This window comes from Meleagris gallopavo, chromosome 3, assembly GCF_000146605.3.
Source record: "Meleagris gallopavo isolate NT-WF06-2002-E0010 breed Aviagen turkey brand Nicholas breeding stock chromosome 3, Turkey_5.1, whole genome shotgun sequence".
Lineage (NCBI taxonomy): Eukaryota > Metazoa > Chordata > Aves > Galliformes > Phasianidae > Meleagris > Meleagris gallopavo.
The window spans coordinates 34,056,757-34,080,173 of NC_015013.2; the positions used below are offsets into that span (position 1 = coordinate 34,056,757).

The following is a 23,417-nucleotide window of genomic DNA, read 5'->3' on the forward strand; positions in this document are numbered from 1 at the left end:
TTTCTCTGCTGGATTTGCAATCCAGTGTACAATTGTGCATAAACAATTTTAACAATAGGTAGTACAGTTTATATAAGGAAAGCTTTTGCTTCCTGTGAGCTTTCGGACTAACATTAATCAGCCAGCAGATTTTGCTGAAATAGAGCTAGCTGCTAGATGAAGAGTGCAGAATTGCTTTGAGTGAGAAAGGAGGAAAGGTTAATATGGGGCTTTGGGGTAAAATACAGTCTTTTCAAATTGGGCATCCAGTTCAAGATCATGAGCTCCCAAAAATCACTCTCACAAATAGGGTCATAGCTCAGAATTTACATGCAAATAGGGTTGTGCATGCCCAGAGATAGAGAAATTTTTGGCTGCACTGAGCCAGCTCAAAGAACACTGTAACCAATGTGCCAGTTTGCTTTTTTTTGTCTCACATCAAAAGTTAAATGTTTTTGTGTAAAAGTGACAATTTAGTAAGTTTCTGCCCTTCTCTATAATACTAAAAAACTGACCAAAATAGCAGAAATTAATTTGTGCCAGATATCATCAAAAAGCTGGGACTAATGTTTGCCTGCAACAGTAGCCAAGGCAGTATCTGAACATATTAAGTTGCTGTGTCTACATTAGGTACAAGAAAATCAAATATATGATAATCATAAAATGCACATGAAAGTAACAGTAAATATTTTAGCTCAATTGCAATTTGATTTTGATTAAATAATGCAGTATGTTTTGCAGTCATTGTACTAATTCCCAGTCAGAGTAAGAGATTAGATTCCCAGTTACCTATTAACTAGCCAGTCTACTTCATACAGGCTGGAGCCTTCCACTGTAACTTCCCTGGGAAATGCCTCATTAAAGCAAGATAAGCTAGCTGTTCAAATGAGAGCGGAACATGTGATTTAGCTATATCTGATCTCTCAACTAAGTGTCCTACTCAGTGTGAGCCAGTAAGTAAGCATGTGATCTTAAAGCTGAAGATGTCTGTGCCCAGTAACAACAATTTCCTGATTATGTAAATGAGTTCTTAAAAATCTCTTGCATTTCTTCAAAATGAATCAGAAATATTTCTTTTAATGATGTTAGCTGACTGGCATTCTGCTTTAATAATTCATGCACTTCAGGCATATTTCTCTTTGTTTTGACACATTGTCAAAAAGAAGGCAAACTCAGTTAAATAATTGAGAACATGTGAGTTGCCATAAACAATCGCTCTTGTTTGTTTCTCTGCAGAAAGAAAGGAAGTGAAGGTGGGAGAGTACAATGCTGTAGCTGACACGCTGGAAATAATCAACAACAGCATCAGGTTCCAAGGTAAGATGGGAAACTGGGAAGAAGCACAAGAATGACATGGACATAGCTTGCTGTCTAGAGATCTGTTGTAGCTGTTTGATATTAAAAACCCTATGAAACTGTATACAGAGAAAAGGAAATAAGCTGTTCTTAAAAGCAGGAGAAATCTGACCAAAAAAAAATGCTATTTTACTGTATTGATAGTTTCCATTCAAATAATGGGAAACTGATATATGTACATCCTTTATTATTTCAACAAGCTACAGATATGTCATCCATTTCATCTCTACCAACCAATAATGTTTAAATTTCTTCCTCATCTCCCACTCCCCCAGTTCCTCTCCCCTGAAAGTTACTCATGTACTTTACTTGCAAATGAGAAGGAAGTCACTGTTTTTTTTTTTGGGAGGGGTCTGCTAGACAGAAAATATAGTTTCAAAATACTAATGCTAGCTTTATTTAAGTTGGCATTTAAGAAATAGGGCTAAAGAGAGTGTTCAGCCCAGTAGTACTCCCAAGGTCCTTAACAAGGGTGTGGCTTGTGTTGTCATATCTCCTAGTCATCTTTTTTCCAACCCCCAGTCTCCTTCTGTTAACATGTGGACTTCCTCTACACTCTCAGCAGAACATGACTTTCATTAGCAGTAGCTGACTTTCAATCAGGCATATGGCTTAGAATCACAAAATCATAGAATATCCTGATTTGGGTAGAACCCACAAGGATTGCTTAAACAGAATGGCTTGGGTTTGAAGGAACCTTAAAGGTAACCTATTCCAACACCCCTGCTGTGCTGACACCCACCAGATCAGGCTGTCCAGAGCCCCATTCAACCTGTCTTTCAGCACCTCTAGGGATGGGGAACTCACAGCTTCTCTGAGCATCCTGTGCCAGAACCTCACCGCCCTTTGAGTGAAAAATTGCCTCTGAACTTCTAATCTAAATTTATCCTCTATTAGTTTAAAATCATTCCACTTTGTCCTATTACTATTAGGCCTCCCTTCTGATTATAAGCTCCTTTTAAGTACTAGAAGGCCACAATGAGGACTTCCCTTCTCTAGGCTGAAGAAGCCCAACTTTCTCATCCTTTCTTTGTAAGAGCAGTGTGCCAGCCCTCTGATCATCTTCGTGACCCTCCACTGGACCCACTCCAAAGGCTTCACATCTTTCTTCTGTTGATTCCAGGTGGAGATGCATGAAGACAGAGATGACAATCACCTCCCTTGCCCTGCTGGTCACTACTCTTTTGAAGTGGTCCAGAGTACTGTTGGCCTTATAGGCTGCAGGAGCACACTGCTGGCTCACATCCAGCTTTTCATCCACCAGAACCTACAAGTCCTTCTTCAAAGGGCTGCTCTCAATGAGTTATTCTCCCATTCTGTACACATATCTGGAATTGCCCCAACCCAAGTGCAACACCTTCCTTGCACTTTGCATCACTGAACTTCATTAGGTTCACATGGAGAAGCTTGAAAAGCAGGCCCAAGTCCATCTGGATGGCATCCCTTCTTTTTGTCCTGTCAGCTGCACCACTCAGCTTAGTGTTGTCTGCAAATGTGCAAAGAGTGCACTCAATATCACTATCTACATCACTGATAAAGATGTTAAAGAGCACCAGTCCCAAGGCAGACTCCTGGGGAACATCACTCCTCACTAGCCACCACTTGTCAGCGCTGTCCCTCTGTTCCCTGTGAGGAGCTGCAGCTGCCATGAGGCCTCCTCTCAGCTTCCTCTGCTCTGGGCTGAACCAACCCAGGGATGTCAGCTGCTTCTCATATGTTTTCCCCTCCAAACCCATCATCATCTTTGTTGCCCTCCTTTCAACATTCTCTAATAGTTTTATGTTCTTCTTGTATTGTGGCACCCAAATCTGCACCTAGTGCTCAAGGTAAGGCTGCACAGCACAGAGCAAAGCTGGAATCCTTTCTTCCACAGAGCTGGCAGTGCTGGGCACTCCAGAGTATGGTTGACTCTTGGCTGCCAGAGCACACTGTTGACTCAGGATCAACTTGCCATCAACCAGAAGCCCCCTTTCCACGGGGCTGCTCTCCAGCCTCTCGTCACCCATTCCATATACATATCTAAGACCATCCCTATTTTGGAGGTGACCATTCTCATCAAGTAATGGACCAATATTGTCTCTGGTCCTCCTTTTACTGTTAACATATGTAAAAATGCCCTTACTGTTGTTTCGCAAAGTACTGGCCACATGAATGTTCTCCCTGAAGTGGCAAACATCTCTGTCCCATGTCACCCAACCTCACTTCCAGTAGCCATACACTTTCTTTTTTCACATAGTTCTAGAAGATCCCTGCTCAACCAAGTTGACCTTCTCACCCTGCCTGCTTGACTTCTGACATTTAGGAATTGCCTGCTCCTGTGCTTCAACTTCCCACAGCCCTGTGTCTGTTTTAGCTTTCTCTGCATTGGTTGCAGGTATGGTGGGTTTCTGGAAAGGCCATTTGAATTTACCCCATTTGTAATGAAAATATGCTGAGAAACAAAGTACTCTGTTTTCCACTCACGTTTCTGTCACTTACTTCAGAAAAGCATAACCTCCTAGCAATCTTTATGGTTAGTTCAGTGTTATTTACATTTTAAAATGAAAATAGGCATATATTTTACAAGGTTCCGCATTTGGTTTTTGTTGTTTTGTTTTTTTTGTTTTGTTTTGTTTTGTTTTTCCCAAAGATCATGTTAATCTGCTCCAGAAATACCAACCTTCTTGTCAATCAACGTGACTAACATGTCTATCAAAGTCAGTATTTTCATCAGCTAGGAATGTGGTTTACATTTGCTAAATATGCTATATCTAGATAGTTTATTGAGGAGAGGCATATTTTCTAACAGAAATTCTACGTTTGATTGAACTTTAGCCTTTTATTCCTTCTTGTAATTCTAGGACTTGAACCTCCAAAGGACAAAACAATTATACAAGAGGAGCTACGGAAGATCTCTCTACCACTCTACAGCATCCTTTCAGCCCTCACAATCCTAGGAATGATAATGGCCAGTGCTTTCCTGTTCTTTAACATCAAAAACAGAAATCAGAAGTAAGGCATTTGTGTTACTTCTGTCTCGACTTATTCTGTATTTAAATGCCAAGTTTGTGGAGTTTGCCATTAATATTTACATAAGGAAAATATCTAAAGTGTGGAAGAATTATAATTTAGAATTATTTAGTTAGAATTACTGTTATATACACACATATTGAAACAAATGTCTGCTAGAACAACTTTTTTATAGGTTCATAAAGTGTGATTTTTTTAAAAGTTATGTTTGACTGTGTGCTATTAACATTACTCTAGCTAATTAACCCATTGGTAAAAAAGGATACCCTTTTCACTAAATATTCAAAAACCTGAAACAATAGTAGAGTTTATAAAAAAGCAAATGTGCATGCTTATAGTTCTACAGAAAGATTTATAAGAAAGTTACAAAGAATTCTTCTTTATTGCTCTAAAAGAATCTTCTTTTTAATGCACTATCATCTTTTGTCCATAGATTAATAAAGATGTCCAGTCCCTACATGAACAACCTTATTATCCTTGGAGGAATGCTTTCTTATGCATCTATTTTTCTTTTTGGTCTTGATGGATCCTTTGTGTCTGAAAAGACATTTGAAACACTCTGCACAGTAAGTAATTCTATGCATTTGAATTTAAGATTGTCTGGCAGAAAGCTTTACTAGATTTGTAAGTGGAGGAGCTCAGTATTTGGATGCTTTATTCTTTTTAATAACTGATTCTCTTAGTTTTTTCTGGGAATATTTTCTGGGGCCAAATTCTGACACATTCATAAAGCTATATTATTATTAGTGAAAGTTTCCAATGCATTAGGAACTTATCTCAGACTGAAAATGTCAATGTATCTTCTTGTTTCGAAATTACACGTGTAGTTTTTGCCTTAAATGTTGTACCTATGAAATTAGAACTAATAAAAATCTTCAAAGCTACTATGTTTTCCTTATAGATTCCATATTATTTCACACTTCATGACAGCTGCTTGAAACCTTTCTACTCATTCTTTTTTCTGAATTTCAAAGACTTCTACTGCTATTTCCAGGCTAGACTTGAAATTCACACAAGCCTAACAGTCCTGCAACTGGAGCACAAATTCTCTGTATAGAGAATAGAAAGAGGTTCCTCAAAGTCTTCAAAAGGAAAATCCTGTTCACCTCTCCCAAGCTTAGTATCTATAGGGACCAATACAAAGTGGAAGATACCAGCACTCACTTCTTATCTAATCATTATCTTTGTAACACTATAATGTGATGGGAAGCAGTAATAGCAGGTAACAAAGTCTTTGGCTGCAGCAAATGGGGGCAAGCCCAAATGCAGCAGCTATGGATACAAAAATAAAAGAAAAAAAGCTGCTTACCTTTGGAAGGCCTTAGGTAGGCAGGGATCTCCAAAAGGATTCCCACACCTCCACTGCCAACCTTTAAATGAGGTCTGGAAGGGGGTGGATCCTGCCTGCACCCCCTTCCAGTCACTCAGGTGCATTGCATGCACATGAGCTCCCCTGGGTTGGCCCTGCCTTCCCACTAGGTGTTCAGTCACTGTTTCACACCGTGACTCAGCATTTCCACTACAATCTTTTTTTGTGTGTGTGTGTGTGTGTGTGTGTGTGTGTGTGTGTGTGTGTGTGTGTGTGTGAACCATCTTCTAAAGGATCAGAAGTGTTCATTTAGAAGCCAGTTATTGATATCAATTCCCATTCTTTTCTCATCCTCCTCTGCAGAAAAATCTAATGTCCAGGAGTTCCGATTGTAGGTTCTGATGTCTATTTAGCTGTGTAGCGCTTACATTCATACCTTAAGGCCTCACTGCCTGACCATGTAGACCATTGCATGAGTAGGCTGTTCACCGTCCTCCTCTTGAAGAAGCCAAGCGTTGCAGAGCAGAAGGAAGGAAAGCAGGAATCAGAGGTACTGATCAGAACAGAGCTGCTCCAGGGAACAAGTTTCCATCCAGAATTAGCTATGTAAAACTAAATTTAAATCCCTACTTTAAATGTGAAACAGCTTAGTCTAACCACAGAAAAATGAACAATCATTTCCAAAATCCTATGAACCATAATGTTTCAGCTAGCTGATTTATCTCTGATTTTATTCTCAAAGCGTAACCAGTACTCTCATACTCTAAAAGCAACAAAATTTAAATGAGGGTTGCTTTGTTCTGTCTCATTTATCTTTCTTTTAAAAATAATGAATGTAAATTTGTATATGTCACCTTATCTTAATTAAAGACGTTTTTATTTATCGTAGAAGATGATTAACAGAACCAAAGTCTCTACTAGAGGAGAAGATTTGTACAGACTCTTGAATAACTTTTGATCAGCATTACCTAACTGATCCACAAGAAAGGAGATAGAGCAGAATACCACATTCTCAAAGCCAAATTTTGATTAGGAAATATTATCGTGTACCTTAAACAGATATCTTACGTAAACAGAGCTGAAAATTTGGGATTTCACCTCAGTCTTCCCTTTCCTGTTTTTCAGTTCTTTATGGAATCATTCCTGATTGTGCTTTCGTGTACATGGATGTTGATTTATCGTATGAATCCCAGCTCTGTTAGTGATTAGTATCAGAATCACAGATGCAAAAAAAACCTCCAGAATCAAGTTATCAGGATTTTTTTCCAACCTTCTGCTCATCAAAACAATTATTTCAAAATTTTCTCCTCCTGTTATTATTTTTTTTTCAGTGGAATAGCTGGTAACTGATAGCCTTCAATGAACAATTTTCTTTCTACAAGCAATCTTTCCATGGCTTCCATTCAACATGGCAAAATGCTTTCCCAGTATCTAGGAAACACTGAATTAATGCTGGTGAATTCATAAATATGGTTGACAAACTAACTTTTCTGTTCAGTAACTCTTCTGTCTCTCCTTTCTCCCAAAAAACTCCCACTGAGTGCGGAGTACAGAGTGTTCACTTGGCAACATATAATGAACATCCATCTCTCCATATGGGCAGCAAGCTTACTGGTTTCGTAAAGAGTACTTTGAAGTACTTTTATAGGATTAGACCAGTACAAATATCTCTTGATCATTCATTTCCCTGGCAAGGCATGATTTTTAATACATATTCTAACCATATTAGAGATCAATATAAAATTCACATTTAATGAAAGACTGTTATTTAGTCTTTAAAAGGACCAACTAGAATGGAAAATTATCATAAAAAAGCTATTGAGCCAAAAATATGTGGGTACGGATGGAACAACTTAGGCACAAAGAAGAACCACTTTGAAAGGGGCAGATTTTTATTTCTTCTGTAGGGAAATCAAAATTTTGATTCAGCCATTGCAAGTACATGCAAATCTAAAACACTATCATTAATGCTGTTCTCTCTAAGCAAACTAATCACCTTATTTTTCTTCCATATTTCAAAAATCATAAAATTATTTGATCTCAGCAGAATAACTGTATATACATGATAAATGCTTTCTTAGTTAGATATAGTAAACATAGAGATCATTCTATATTAGTGTCATTTCTGATAACTTGCTGATAACTCTAATTGAAGGTCCTTAAATATACCTGAATCTATGTTTTATTCTGTAATATTCCAAGGACACTGAAGCACAATGTAAATTTATGCCAGTTACATTTGAAAATTTGAAAGAATTTCTTTGGTAAATTGTATCACCTTTCTCCACTCCTTTGAAGGAGGATTTCTATAAACCAGAACCAAGTATTAAATGTTTTGAGAGTCAGCAAAGCACTTTAATCATACGGTCAAATAATTTGATGAATAGGGCTATTATATGTATTGTTGACTATGTGCTTCCTTGAAAGGTAATTCCTTTCAAAATAACACATTTTTATTTTGATACTATCTTCCATTTTCTACGGAAAAGTAATCAAGTATATTGAAATACATAGTAATTTGTGTACTTATGATAGGAATCCATAATACCAAACATAGTATTATTTAGTTCCATGTCTGAATTGCAGATCAGATGTCAAATTTAAGATTTCAATTGCATGAATTAAAACTATTCAAAATAGAAAATTTCGAAAGAGTGGTCAGTGCAGTACGTGACAGTTACATCATGTATTGCTTAATAGAAATATAATTGGTTGTACAGACAAGAAGAAAAGCAATACATTATTTAAATTTGTACGTATCTGAACTATAAATTGCTTCAGACATAAGGTAGGGAGAGAGAAGGAGGATGATCTGTCTTTGTTTTTAATCTCAGAATTACCATGGTGTCATAGAAAAAGAGAAGCTTGAAGTAAGGGTGTGAAACAAGAGTGATGCCAACTGGAAAAATGCAAGCAAGTGGAAAATAATTGAAAGCATTCATTATATGGAAGAGAGAGACTCAAAATTACCAATGCTGGTGGCATATCCTATGAATAGAGTTTAAGCAGACATATGAAATAGAGGTATTTAAAATAGAATATTAAGCATGATAATAATGTTGACACATTCTACTGAGGATTTCATGCTTACTTTTAAGACTACTAATGCCTTTGCAAGTTCGATCTAATGTAGACTGAAATACTACTAAGAGGCAGTGGGCAAAACTTGAACACAAGGGTTTCTCTCTGAACATCAAGAAGCATTTCTGTACTGTGCAAGTGACAGAGCACTGGCACAGATTGCCCAGGGAAGTGGTAGAGTCTCCTCCTTGGAGATCTTCAAAAGATGACGGACGCTCTGTTCTAGGTGACCATGTCTGAGCAGGGGATTGGACCAGATAGAGCCAGAGGTCCCTTCTAACCCCATCATTCTGTGATCCTGTGACCCTTGGGAGAGGCATAGTCAGCTCTTCTTTGTTATAGATCTCCTTCAAGTAGATGCATGAAGTAGTTGTTAATACATATTATTTTTTATAAAACTGATTAAAATGGGTCTGAAAATAAGTTTTTTTGAGTACTTCAGGTTGTTGTAAAGTGCCCGTAGCCACTATGCAGAAAGGTTTTGTGAACTAAACGGAATATCTCTGCTTCTTCTCAGTCTTGATGGTCCCAATGCATTGCACCACTTTGTCCTAGAGAGTATGCTGCATGAGTGACTGGAACAAGTCAGTATAGGATTCATACCATTCCAGAAGATATCTGTTCTGGAGACACTGGCTGTCTTTCAGTCTCCTGAGCACTCCAGATTTCTGCAGACGTGTTCCATAAAAGGATCTAAATCTTGCAGACTATACTGTTACTAAATTAAGCATGTGTTCTCATTCAGACATCTTGAGAATGAGCACATTCATAAAGACAGTAGAAGTTAGAGACCTTAACTTCTCAGAGGTGTATTTTACATTTTGATTATTCACCTTCAAATTTTTCCATATCTTCAGAAGCACTTAGGGTTTGTCTGCTAATATTGTTCTTAATTGTGGGTAACGAACACTTAAAATCTGACTATTGTGTTGTAGTGTGAAAGGCAAATTTTTGTCCTTTTTCAGTAATTTTTCACATTCACATCTACATTCCACTGAGAGAACATCTATCCAAGATGGAATTCCATGATCCACATGCACCTTTTCTTGGGAAATCCTGAACATTTGCAAGGTCAGGGTTGCAGGGTGGTATGAGATGGGCAAAACATCTTGAAAACCTGCAGATCAGGCAGAGATTCAGGAATTGCAGTGAGGTGCAGAGAGAAAGTTCAGGTGCAAGAGGTTGTAGAATGAGCTCCTAGGGAAGAGAGGAAACTGCAGTATGAGGGGAATGCTGGACTATTTGCTAAAACTCTGAAAGGCATGCATTTGGCTGAGAGAAGCTCTGGAAGCAGGAGCTATATAATAAACAGGTAGAGGGAGAGAACATATCAACTTTTATTTCTCTTTATTTCTTCTTTATCTACCCATGTCACTTTGAGGTTTCTTTGCTTACCCATTTTTGTGGGAACTGACTAGAAGGAAAATATTTTGGTGGGAGCACTTCAAAATTGGGGCTGCCTTGGTATACTGTGGGCAAGATCTACTTGGACTTGACCCTAGGCAACCAACTGACATGTATCCCTATATTCAGTTAGCAAGTGCTGATAGAATCGTAGAATTATAGAATGGTTTGGGTTGTAATCTTTATTCCTACCCTTTGTACTTTTCAGACATTGCCATAAGTTCTTGGGTTCCCCCATTCCTCCTTTTGGACTTAATATTTGCCTAATTATTTTCCTCAAATTGTTTAAGGTTGGTTAGAAAAAAAAAACAGTAGACACTCAATTCATGCTGTTGCAAAGGGATTTGGACACCTAATCCATTTCTTTCTCTTTGGAAATCATAGCCTTTTTTGTACTTTAGACTGGCCTTTTTTATTTTGCATGTATTCTTTAGTTTATTTCCTTCTTAATTGTCTAGCTGTTAATTTTAATCTCCCTTTTCTGTATAATCGATTCTATAATTGTCCTAACTGTGGTTTAATCTGCAACTGATCTCACTCCTATTAAATTCAAAGGCAGTTCTATTACTGAGTTTAACATGAGCCTGATCAGCTTCTATTTTAGTAAACGACATTTTCTTGAGGAAAAAAATGTAGAGGGAAAAGTTACAAAGCTGAATAAATCCTTGAAACAAAATTATTTCATATGCTGAAGCAAATACACAACAACCTTGCCAGCAATTTATTAAGGTAATATTTTTAGAACATTTTGCCTCTCTTTCAGTAGGAGAATAACGGATTTTAAAGACCTGTCATAGAATCAAGGGCAATTATAATGTCTTTTACACTACCCTTGGATAATTCTCAAAAATGGTATGAAATATATTAGGAAATCACTACAGGAGATCTCACAGCATGTGAACAGCCACTATACTTAATTTATGTGGAAACAGCAGGATTCAATTCTCTAATATTATTGTCACTTACTTGTAAAATTGTGCTGGTGCCACACAAATTCTAAAGAATGAATTAAAAGACCAAACACATGTCATAAAATGTTTGAGATAAAAGAGAGAAGTATAAAAATCAACTCAGTGAACCCATTCACTAGGGCCTGCCTTTACTCATACTGTGAATTTTGCCTTTGCTAATAGAAGCAGGATCAAGCCCCAGGGAAAACTTGTGGAGATGTCACACTTTTGTTCATTATTATCCCTCATGTCTCTAGTCTGCCAGCAATGGAAGGTGCTTAATTTTAAGCCTATGAATAGTCCACAGAAATCAACAGAATTGTCTACTTAAAGATAATTGTGCTCTCTGAGACTAAACCCACAGTGTGGCTTATTCTCATGTTTGTCATTTTAAAGTGCCAAAATCTAATACCAAAATGCTACCAGTCTGCTCAGCACCAGTACACAGCTGCAGCAGGACCCTGTTTTTACTGCAATTTCCAGTGTGATGCGTGTGCAAAACTGGCTGATTATTGCCAAAATCAATCAGATTGAAACTGGAGGGTGTTGGGTATGTCAAGTCTTATGAAAAAAAAAAATAAAAATGCATAAGGCTTTTATTTGAAAGAAATCATTAAAATTATGATCTTGAGATAATTAAAAAAAAATTTTTAAAAAAAAGCATTCAACAATTTGAATGATTCCTCTGCGGGAAAATTTTGTAAACTGAAGAAGTTGTTAAGAACTAAATTGTTTCACTGTCCCACATTCAAATAATGTATTAAAAAAAATATAAAGCATCTGGAGAGGTGATGTTTGTAATTGTTTACACAAAACAATTGCTGATATTTTTAAAAATTATTATTATTCATTCTGATTCTTTACTCTTATCTTCTTATTTGCTTAGTATTGGCAAGTAGATTGGTATAGTAAATATGAAGCTGCAACACAAAAAGAAATATATAGCATGTTCAGATATTTTATTTTAGTTTTCCTTCAGCTTAACAGAGGAGTTAAATTCTTGATCAAATGCATTTGAAATTCTTATTGCTTTCATGAGCTCAACACCTTCACTGTCATTCTTTTTCATTTCATGACTGTATGTTGTTCTGAATTTATGTATACTGGTTGTCCAGTATGGGAAAAAGTGATACTTCTTAATTATGAAACTGCTACATTTCATCAATTCAGTCAATTTTCCAAGGTGTCTTTATTTTATAAATTCAATAGAAAATTTAATTATATTTAAACAATTTAATCTAAATTCAAACATCACTCTTTACCCAGATTTTTGCCAGTACCTAAAATAGTATTTTTGCTTCTGTGCTTTGCTCTTAGAGTATATAAAGAAAGAGATACTTTTATTTCTTTTTAACAATATTTGCAAAGCACATGGCATTATTTTTTTGTTCAGGATGCTTCAGATGTTTTCACTACTACCTAACTCCCTTTTACTGACTCATTGTTCACCACTGTATGGGTTATTTTGTTGGTAATGAATTGTAAAAACATAAATAAGTTTTTGCTTAGATATATAAACAATAACCACTTCACCATTCACACAGCAAGATGATGGGGAAGGTGCAGATTGATTTCTGTGAAGATATCAAATAGTTGCACCCAGAACATAGGCTATTCAGCGACAGCTCAAGGTTGAGAGGCAATGCAATTCAAAGGGAAGCAATTTTACATCAGAACGTCAGAATGCTTCCAGTATCGCCAATTGTTGTATTATTCTAATTTGCATAATTCAGATCAGGAAAACGAAAAACCTTTTTGAACTGAACATGATATAAATAATATTTTTTTCTGAATACTCACTTGGAAACATATTATGAGCATAATTGAATTTATTGCTATTCCCAAGAGGAATTCTTCTAGCAAGAACAAATCAGAATCACCTTAGAGACATGAAAATACTGTGTATCTGTTTTCCAAATATATCACTAAACTGCACACAAAAGAAACGAATACTTATTAATAGCAGCAAAAACACTGAATGCTAAGTATGATTGTCACAGCTCAGTACATGTGAAGTTAAAAAAAGATGTAACTGGCTAATATGAATATGTTGGTATGAAATGTGTTTTTAAATCTGTTGACACTGATCTGATTGTGGCTACAGTGAAGTTATTAGCATAATGTATGATGATGGATAATGAGCAAAGAGTTGAAAAAATATTTAAGTAAATTAAAAGTAATGTTTTGCCAGCCTAAATATCTGTTCCTTTTTTTTTTTTTTTTTTATTGTTGTTCGTTTTACTGCTGTATTTAAGAGCGTTAGTGGGTGGCAAAACTCATATGGCTTGGATCTAATTGGGGTTGTCTTACTGATTTTGGTAATGCCATGATTAGCCAGTAATCAGTGAGCTTTATGTTCAGGATCAATAGCAGCTATGCAACTGAAAAACCACAACGACCATACATACATATACAAACCTCTAAACAGTCTTCTACAAGTAAACCCAATGTTTTCTAATAAACACAGTACTGTAACAGCTACTGTGGTGGCGTATGCCCTCTTCAGACAATAGTTTTGAGTGTCCATTCACATATATTCCTCTTTGCCCAAGACTCAAGGTACCTGTTCTATCTGTACTTTCACTAATTCACAATTATTGACCCTATGCATTTACTTATTTATTTATTTATTTAAGAAACTGTAGTCATCTTGTGATTCAGCCATTTATTTTTTTTTTAATGAGTTCTACCTTTTCTGTCTTATTCACCCTGATATTCAATCACCACTGTTTACTAAAAACTAGAATTTTTATACTACAGAAAATTTGAGGGGGGGGAAAGAAACAGTTTTTGAATACAAAAACAAAAGTGCTGGAAAGGCAAACACTCGATGGTATGTACTTAGCACTGAAACAATTACATTATTTCCAATATTTATCTTAGACACCAAGATCTGCATCTTGCTTCAATCTCTGCTTTGTCATCTATATGCATGTCCTAACAATCTCAAACTCTTCCAGAGTCAGATTTGAAATTTTTCAAAGGCAAAATATGCTTCTAATTCATCTAAGCATTATAAAGATATATATCCTTTTTCAAATGTCCTGGTTTCAACAACTCAGATTTTTTTAAATCAAAAGACATTTCTATTGGCCTAAGATGCATGATTAACATGGCCAAAACACAGCTTTTGTTTTCCCATTTTCTAGATTTGCCTTCCTATAGACATCGCTTCTCCCTCAGTTTTTCCATCTGCTGTGTACAGTACGTTTTATTTTTACTTCTTTGTTTGCATTTGTGCAGTGCTTTGTTGTGACAGCCAGCCCAGGTCTCATCTCCAGAGGAAGAAGGAAATGATTCCCTCCTCTGATGGTATTTCAGGTGCCCAGGCTCAGTTGTAGGCTTTCAGCTCACTGTTGTGCCTCTCGCATGGTCTTCCACCTGCTATGCTCTGGTCTCTGGTCCCTTTTCGGGAAAGAAAAGTCTGATCAGGGCAGAAAAGTTTTCAGATAGCCACATCTCCAGGGTAATGAAAAGAGAATATTTCAGGGGATTAGAGGGGGCTGTGCAGATCTTGCTGCAACTCTAAAAGTCCCTGGCTTAGCTGAAGCCAAGTCAGAAAACAACAACCTACATACACAGATGCTAGAGGTGGGAGAGGCGTTGCATTAAAACTGTTTGTGATCTGTCCTCCCTGACCAATCTGACTTTATTTAAAAAACAAGTCATTTTAATTTTCATCTTTGAAAAAACTAATCTTGTCTTTTTCTAGTAAAAATCTTTCAGTTTTCCTTAGGAAACAAGCTATAAGGGAAATGTCTAGATAGGTATATCTTACACGTATAGGTAGTTCAGGGTTAGAATCTGTCATTCTCTGTGAGCTAAACTTACTAGTTTATCTTAGACCCATATTACAGATAATATCTTTTATTCAGATCTTGGCCCTGAGGTCTGCCAACCTAGGATTTGTTACATTTTTACCTATGTAATAATTTTAATATCTTTCCAGTATGCCCAGGCTCTGCATTAAGTGTTGTATCCCTCACATACTACAGTTTCCTCCTCTTTAGTCCAAATGATATCTCTACTTCTCTGTTCCCTTCTGTTTAAAATGTTGCTGTTAATATTAGCTTCCCAGGTGGTTTTTATGGTCTCAGTCTTTTTTTTTCCTCTACTAGTTCCTTCCTCTAACAGCATAGAATACAATAAAAGTGGGGAGAAAAAAAGACAATTTCATTATTCATATATTTGAAAACGAGGTGGAGGGAGGAAAATAAAAGTGAGATGACAATAAATGAGATGATTTTGAAATGTCAACATTTTTCTGAAGTTCTTTGAGTAGTTCTTAATTGTTAAGGGAGAAAAAAAAAGTGGCTGAAATGATAATATCCACATTATTATTAAATTAAATGGCTTTCTCTTTTTTTATATATATATTTTGTAGGTCCGAACATGGATTCTTACAGTGGGATATACAACTGCATTTGGTGCAATGTTTGCAAAAACATGGAGAGTTCATGCCATTTTCAAAAATGTAAAAATGAAGAAAAAGGTGAGGGGAAGTTCTCATTACTCTGTTAATACCATTATCTAACTGTTTTGTTACATGTTCTGGTTTGCTAGGTTTGCTGACTCTGTTCATCTGTCACATCTAACTATCCTGAACAGTTTGATATTTGGGCTTTCTTGATCTTCTTTAATAGTGTGAGAGTGGGAACCAAGCAGCAGCTATGACCTAAGTGCATTCTGTCCTCACTCTTGTTTGATATGTGGTTTAAGCACTCAGAAGACTTACAGATTCAGAACTCTTAGGAAATGTTTCCTGTATATCTATTTGGGATGTAGGTATTACATGCAAGTTTCTCATGGGTTGGTAGGAAAAGGCAAACAACAGTACTGCTTATGTAGATTTCTGTTTCTAATTTTGATTTGAAATTCCACAGGCTTTGTTTTTGACTGATCAAAAAGAAACCACAGTAGTTATCTCATACATTTCTAATGTAGAATATTAGAATGAGAATATAGATTCATATAGAGTATGAATGATTAGGTCTAGGCTTAGCTATAATGCAACACTTCATGTTTTTACTGTTCATTTTACTTTTCCCATGGAGCTTCTTTTTACACATAAAGTGCTTTGGTCACATGGTTTCAATTAAAAGTGAGGAAACTGAAGAATAGAAAACATGTTGATGTAAAGAGGAACATTAAGAGAAATGTGAACGAAACAGAAAAATAAAATTGCTAAAATGTAGAAGTACCAAATATACAGCTAAATATATTTACTCTAGTAAGTGGTACTTACACCCAAAATAAGTAAAACAATATCCAAAACCTCTCCAAAACTTGTTGTTGGTACGGATTTGGTTGGTTGATTGGTTGGTTGGTCTCTGTTGTTGTGATAGGGTTTTGTTGCTTTGGTTTGGATTGTGATTTATTTGTTTGCTCTCCCATCTTTGTGTGGTCATTGAAGAGCTGTAATTTGTTGCTATTGTTGCTGTTAGTACCTGTGTTATTGTTTCCACAGCTGGAATGTATAGAGAGTTACTGTCTCTGAGAGACACAACATTCTTTAGAATGAATAGAGGAAGAATTAGCTCAGTTTCTTAGAGGACTTCTGTTAGTAAGTCAAATCTTTCTCTCTACTATTCTATCAGGTCAGGTCTATTTAAATATTTGTTAATGAAATCCTAAATATTAATCAATTTATAAAATAAAGAAGAGTAAATAACTAATATCTTAAAATTAATTACAGTTCTAAGTAGAGTCTTAGAAACAGAATGCCCTGGGTGGATGCAATTGGAGACCACACTTTGTGCACTTCTGCAGAGAGCCCTCTGTAATGTATCTTTTTATGCTCCCAGAGTCTAACATGTATTTTTCAACAGTCTTAGACTTTTCACCCAAGCCTGAGCAGAAATTCACTCTCTTGAAAAACAAAATTTTATATAGCAAATATGCTTTTAGCTATATTGATACAAATCGTTGTAAATTCGTGGTTACACGAAATATTGTCAGTGCAACACATAAAATAATACTTAATGAATAAAATAAATAATAAATACTTAATAAATTTGATTGTGTTGAAAATTTTATCATTTTTACAGTATATGCTATTCCAGATAGGAATGAACAGTACTTCAATGGACTGTTACAAAGTGTTTACTTTATGTTGTTGTTGTTGTTGTTGTTTTTAAGAAAACATTTAATTTTAGAGCTACAAGTTGCAACTTCACAATAATACTCAGTGTCTGTTAATTAAACATCATCTTCAAGTTCTGCATAGTGCCTGTTCCTTGACAAGCCCGTCACAATGGCAGATTGCAATTGCTTATTTGCAACTGAAAGGTGAAAATGTTTTAAGGTCAGTAGCAGTGTAAGGAGGATAAACAGTCGTTTCGATGCTGACCAATGAGTTCTTTTCTTTGAGTGATTCTGGAAGCATCAAGGGTATCAGGATTATTAAATGTATTGAGATTAAGTAAAGAATACATTTGGGTCTGTGAACTGTAAAGAATGATTGTTCCACAAGCAATAATCTTGGTTTGCAGTGTTGGATATCTTGTCCAGAGCACAGGCATACATCTTCAAAAATAGCTTTCTTGAAAGAAAATGTAAAACAAATTAGCTATCTACAGTAAATACTTACTAATCATGCATTTTCTCTTTGATTTCCCGAGACAGATAAAACTGTATTTAAGAGTTGATTCAAAACCATGGCATTCTTTACTTATGGATTGTAAGACATTTCCATTTTCAGTAGATGTAGTTTACAGACAAAGAATTTTGTGTCTATTAAAGCACAGACAATACAAATTTTCACAAACAATCTCTAAACTGACAAATAAAACATGATAGCTTTTGCAAGAAAAAGAAAAAAAAAACACACACTAGTGCTTTTTGAATTAGCTGTGCCGTGTCAGAGCTGACTGCCATTTCAGTACAAGGTGTGCAAAGTTCCAAAATTGTTTAAATACTTTACCTCCTGTTCATCTGTGGTCAGTTCAGTTTCCACTTCCATATAAAAATGTTAATATAATCTTACATTATATGTATATATACAACACTTTTGCTTTTCATCCTGGATATCGTCATCGGAAAACATTCCAAACTGAGATTTTTTTTTTTTGTCACAGAAGAAAAATATTTCTCCATTGCTTTTGAAAATTTTTACTTCTTCATTTAATGGGAGTGAGTATTAAGGGAGGGAAAGAAGAATATAATAGATGAAGCTATTTATCTTCATCACATAGGGCAAGATTGCTTCTAAATTTTTGCTGAGCACCTATCTTAATGTACAACATAACTTTATGAAGAGTGAAGAAATGAGTGGATTTTTCTCTTGTTGTGAGCAAATGTATATAATTTTAAATAATAGTACACTATAGCATCATTCAAGTGTAGTGGAGAGTAGATTTAATTGATTTACCATGTCTTGAATTAGGTAAAGTTTTTTATTAACTTCTCCCAGAATTCTCTTTTGTTTTTAACCTCTTGTGAACCCACTTGCTTATCAGAAAAAAGAAATCAGAATGCCCTCCTTCTGCTATCGGGCTGTTAGCTGACACATTTCGCAAGACTCCCAAAGCTCTGTTACTACCATCTTTGATCTTACCAGGACTCAATGGAAGCAAATTAAAAACGTTTTAATTTATTTGGATCTGAAACAGAGGGGTGGAACGGCATCAATTTTTGTTAAATGAAAATGACAAAAACAGTAGGAGGAAATATTTATTTTATTTATTTATTTATTATTTTTAAAGACTTTTTTTAAGATGTTAGAAAGTAGAACAGAAATTGCCTTAAAAATAAGCAAAACACTCATCAGTGAATGGTAGTTCTGTTTTTGGTAGGACCCCTTACTGTTGGTTTAGATGCCAGAACATCTGCTCAGTGTGTGGTGGGGGCTGCCTTTATGTTTTCCTGACCAGCAGAGGAGGACTGGCTGCGAGCAAGAGGAGAGAGAATAGCAGTAATGGGAAAGCATGTGGTGTGCTGGTGAAGCTAGCCTGAACCGTTTGCAGACACCAGTCCTGGTGAAATGTAAAAGGTTGTGAAGTTGTCTTTTTTTCTGGGAGCTTTGCTGTCCTTAGAGGTGCAGGTGTCAGGGGCCTTTCAAGCAGTCCTACATAGTGACAAAAAAAACAGTACACAAAGCAGACCGTTCACTTCCGACAAAGACCAGAACATAACAAATTCAAGCCAATGTTTTTTAAAGACTCCATAAACTTTATATATTCTGCTCCTATAAAGACAAGTATTTGTCCACTTGAAGGTGAATACAATAAAGCATTATTATCTAGGCCACAGTGCTGCACAATGTGCAGTTCATATTTGAAAGCATAATACTTCACTGTTGGTATTGCTTTGGTAATCTTGTCCTACTTATAACACACTTCATTTTAGCATTGCCTATTTGCACTTCGTCCTTTAAATATGAAATCCAGGGAGGGATATTCAATATTTATTTTCCACAGAAAATTCTGTAAATGTACAGTTATTTCTACCACTGTAGACTTCTGATGGTATATATCTTTACATTGCATTATTACCAGGTATGTACTGAATATAATTGCACAAAGAGTTGCATACCAGCATCCTTGCTTAAGACTTGTGGTGCTGTAGTTTTGCCAATGCTATCCTGTTATTTGATTATATGTTGTAAGCTTTTCTCTGTTCTTAAACTTACTCTGTGATTCTACATTTCTCACAGGTTGGATAGGCTTAAAGAGCATAACAAGTTTTGAGTATGAGATGTAGTTGCTAGTTTAGTGTTAGAAAGCTAAAACAACAAGAGAAAAGTGACTTGCAGGTTTGACTTCACTTAGTTATGCCTGGCAGACTGCTGTTAGTCTATGGCAGTCTTATTTTCTTATGTTGAATCTAATGAGTCCTTAAAGACTTCTGGAGAGGGTAGTGGTGTTCATACATCTTCAAGAAAGGTGCTTGTGTGGGCTGCTGTATCAATTCTACCATGGCAAAGGAGGCCTAGCACTTGAACTGTGGGACCACAAGGCATAGAAGGGGGAGAGGGCTGAACATAAGGAATCAGATTCTCTACGAAGAGTTTTTGAAAGAACTGAATGTGGATAGAAAGAATATGGGAAATCTTGAGATTATAAATTAGTATAATAGTTGGCAAGCAAATGAAGGAAGAAAGAATTTAGATAAGAATTCCCTAAGAGTTAAAATGCAATTGAGAGACAGCAAGGAGTTGAATGGGGGAGTAGGGGCGGCTCAGCAAGAAGTGGTCAGGAAAACTGAGTGTGTTAGAACGAAGAGCCAGAGGCTGGGATTCAGACTGTAGCTGATGGGCCAGGTCTGGTTTAGAATTAAGTTACCATTGAAATTCAGAGACAGACAGGGACAAATATGGATATAATAGAAGGGAAAAGCAGCATCGAAGGGAGAAAAGAATAAGAGGGAAGAAAAAAAATGAAATTAGAACTGACTGCAATGGGTGCAGAGAAGTGTGGGCTTCTTCTCAGAGAATATAAGTTGAACAGGGAGGTTTTACAGTTTTGCCACACTTTTTCCTATTACTATGTATCTGTGAAACCTATGGGCAAAATATATGCCACTTGCAGTAGCTTCTAGTTATTCTTTTAGCACAAGCTGATGAGGTGGGCAAAGATCTAAGGGTTCTTTTTGCTGATACATGCACTTCTCTATATAATTGAATTCTCTTTCTTTTCAATTTCTTTAAGAGGAATGGACTCATGAAAATGTCAAAAGGCTGGTACTATGGCTAAAAACTCGATCATTGAAAACCTAAAGCTTGCTAATAGTGACATTTCTACAATGTACATTTGTTCTCCATGTGCACTGTAGGACACAAGCACAGCCTTAATGTTCTGCCAGTGTTACTGAGCACACACAGTCAGTTTGCTCTGAACGTGTACATGTATAATAAAAAAGAGAGCTTTCTGCTGGAATCTTTTTCACTTAACCAGAAAAAAATACATAATGAAAAAGGCAATAATAGTTCTCAGATAGGTGGTCTCATATACACAACAGTTAAATGACGAAAGGGTGAAAGTAATTAATTTCTGGCTTTGGTGGAATTTGATGGGGAGACCCCACTGCAGTATTTCAGTACCTGCTTAGAAGCAGGAGAGGGAATAACTTTTTAACATGGTCTGATAGTGATAGTACAAGCAGGAATAGCTTTAAACCAAAAGATGAGAGATGTAGGCTAGATATTAGGAAGAAATTTTTAACACAGAAGGTGATGAAGCACCAAAACAGGCTGCCCAGAAAAGCTGTGGTGCCCCATCCCTGGCAGCGCTCAAGGCCAGGTTGGATGGGGCACTGGGCAGCTGAGCTGGTGGGGGCAGCCCTGCCCACGGCAAGGGGTTGGGACTGGACGATCTTTACAATCCCCTCCAAGCCAAGTCATTCTATGATTTATGATGCTTTAGCAATCTCTGAAGACAGTTTTCAGACAAAGATAGCATTTGTAGGGTTTCTCATATTTCAGGTGCAAATTTATTACCTAAGTGAAGTAGAGAAGGAATTCTCAAACATTTTAGCTCATTGCCTTCCCCACTCCACTATAAGTTTGGTCAGCCCTCTTCCCCAGTTCTTACATTTAATGGTCCATAAATGGAGAAGCATGGAAATAGCAGAAGTGACAAGCAGCCATCTGTATCCTTTCTGAAGAGCAGAGCACATGGGTTGCTCTGAACATCCCCTCCAGCCAGAGTGGGCAGCAGCTGGCTGTGTGCTGTTACCCCATGGTGCCAGCTCTGTGGAAACTATGAAACTATGAGGAGCTGCAGCTGCACTGAGTGTCCCTGGGGGAAGAAAAAAAAAAAAAAAAAAAAACACAGAGAGAAGAGAGCAGCTGGAGGCCACACACTTGTAAGCTGATTTGCTGCTGCTGCCTTCTTACAACTCGTTTCAGTTTATTTCTATCTTACTCCCTCATTTGAAAACTTCTGCAAGAAAGATGGAAATTCCTGTTCCTGGAGGAGTTCAAGGCCAGACCGTAGGAGGCTGTAGGCAGCCTGATCTAGTAAATGCACATGTGAGATGAGGAAGTGATCTGAGACAGCCAGCACAGCCTGACCTATCTGGTGATGTTCTTTGATGGAGTGACAGTATTGGTGGACAAAGGAAGGGCAGCTGATTGTCATCTACTGGGACTTGTGCAAGGCCTTTGACATGGTCCTGCAGCACATCCTTATCTCTGAATTGGAGAGGTTTGGATATGAAAGGTGAACTGTTTGGTAGATAAAGAACTGGTTGAATGTTCATAGCCAGAAGGTTTGCTTCATCCACACTTCCATGTCAGATGCTGTTGTGTCAGAACACCCCTCTGCTGCCATCTGTCACACGGCAACAGCGTGTAACAGAATATTGGAAGGAAAGTCCAACCTCTACTGCCACACCACCAACATCCGCCTCTGATATTGTGGGCTAACACAATGAAATAGGGGGCATTGCTTTCAGAGCAGCCCTCATATTGTTCTGTGACTGTGATTCTGTGAGAACATTTTTTTTCAATCTAGCTAGAGCTTTTTGTGTCTATAACAAAAAGCTGTGCATTAGATTTCCCCTAGAGTGGACGTGTATTTCACTAAGTATTTATGTAAGAGATCCTAAGTCTGAAAAGGCAATGGGGTGTATCAGGAGCCAAAAAGTTGCCTTGGGTATCCATACTAAAAGAACAGGAAGGTATTAGGAGCTGTCTACAGAAAATGAGCAAGCACATGGGTAACTGAAGAAATTTTTCAGTGTTATCAGTCTTTCTTTGAGGCTAAGAAGGATGTCACCAGTTTGAAATTTGCTTATGTATGGGATTTTTTTTCCATTATGAATATATGCCACTGGACCAAATAATCCATGATACATACAGTGCAATGTGAATTATTTAGGTAGACCTTCATGAGTTATTCATACACAGATACAGTGCTTTCTGAAGTGATATAAAAGGAAACCAAATTATTTCATTACTTTTTCTCCCACAAATAGCTAGAACTATAAATTTTCATTCCAAAGCTTCCAAATACTAATATCTATATATAGATATTAAACAAACATCCTGATTTTTTTAAGAACTGATCAGCCAAAATGACAGCCAAGAAACAACAGGAATCACATTTCTAAAATTTACATTCGTGTAAATATGGATTGGGGAGCTACATCTCAACCTCCTGTCATAGGAAAAAAAGAAGGAAAAAAAAAAAAAGAGAGAGAGCAAATAAACTGTGCACCTAGAAGAAAAATCTACTTTTGGAGTAATTTATATATGTAAATTTCTGCATGGTACAATTTTATAAGGCTAGATATCAGTAGCAATGAAAACAAAACTGTGTGAAACATAACTATTCATAAATTGGTGCTACAGCCATAATTCCTAAGTGTTATGAGAGTAATAGATGACA

The 23,417-nt window shown here is 36.6% G+C and overlaps 1 protein-coding gene across 1 annotated transcript in view; it reads left to right on the top strand.

Moving 5' to 3' along the window:
- The first annotated feature begins 203 nt into the window (after window positions 1-203).
- LOC104910211 (gamma-aminobutyric acid type B receptor subunit 2-like) overlaps window positions 204-23,417 on the top strand; it is a 31,247-nt gene continuing 8,033 nt past the window's right edge. The window contains exons 1-5 of the mRNA XM_031552762.1: window positions 204-216; window positions 1,216-1,296; window positions 4,176-4,326; window positions 4,778-4,910; window positions 15,473-15,580. Coding sequence (XP_031408622.1) covers window positions 204-216; window positions 1,216-1,296; window positions 4,176-4,326; window positions 4,778-4,910; window positions 15,473-15,580 — 486 coding nt within the window. The remainder of the gene's footprint in view (window positions 217-1,215; window positions 1,297-4,175; window positions 4,327-4,777; window positions 4,911-15,472; window positions 15,581-23,417) is intronic.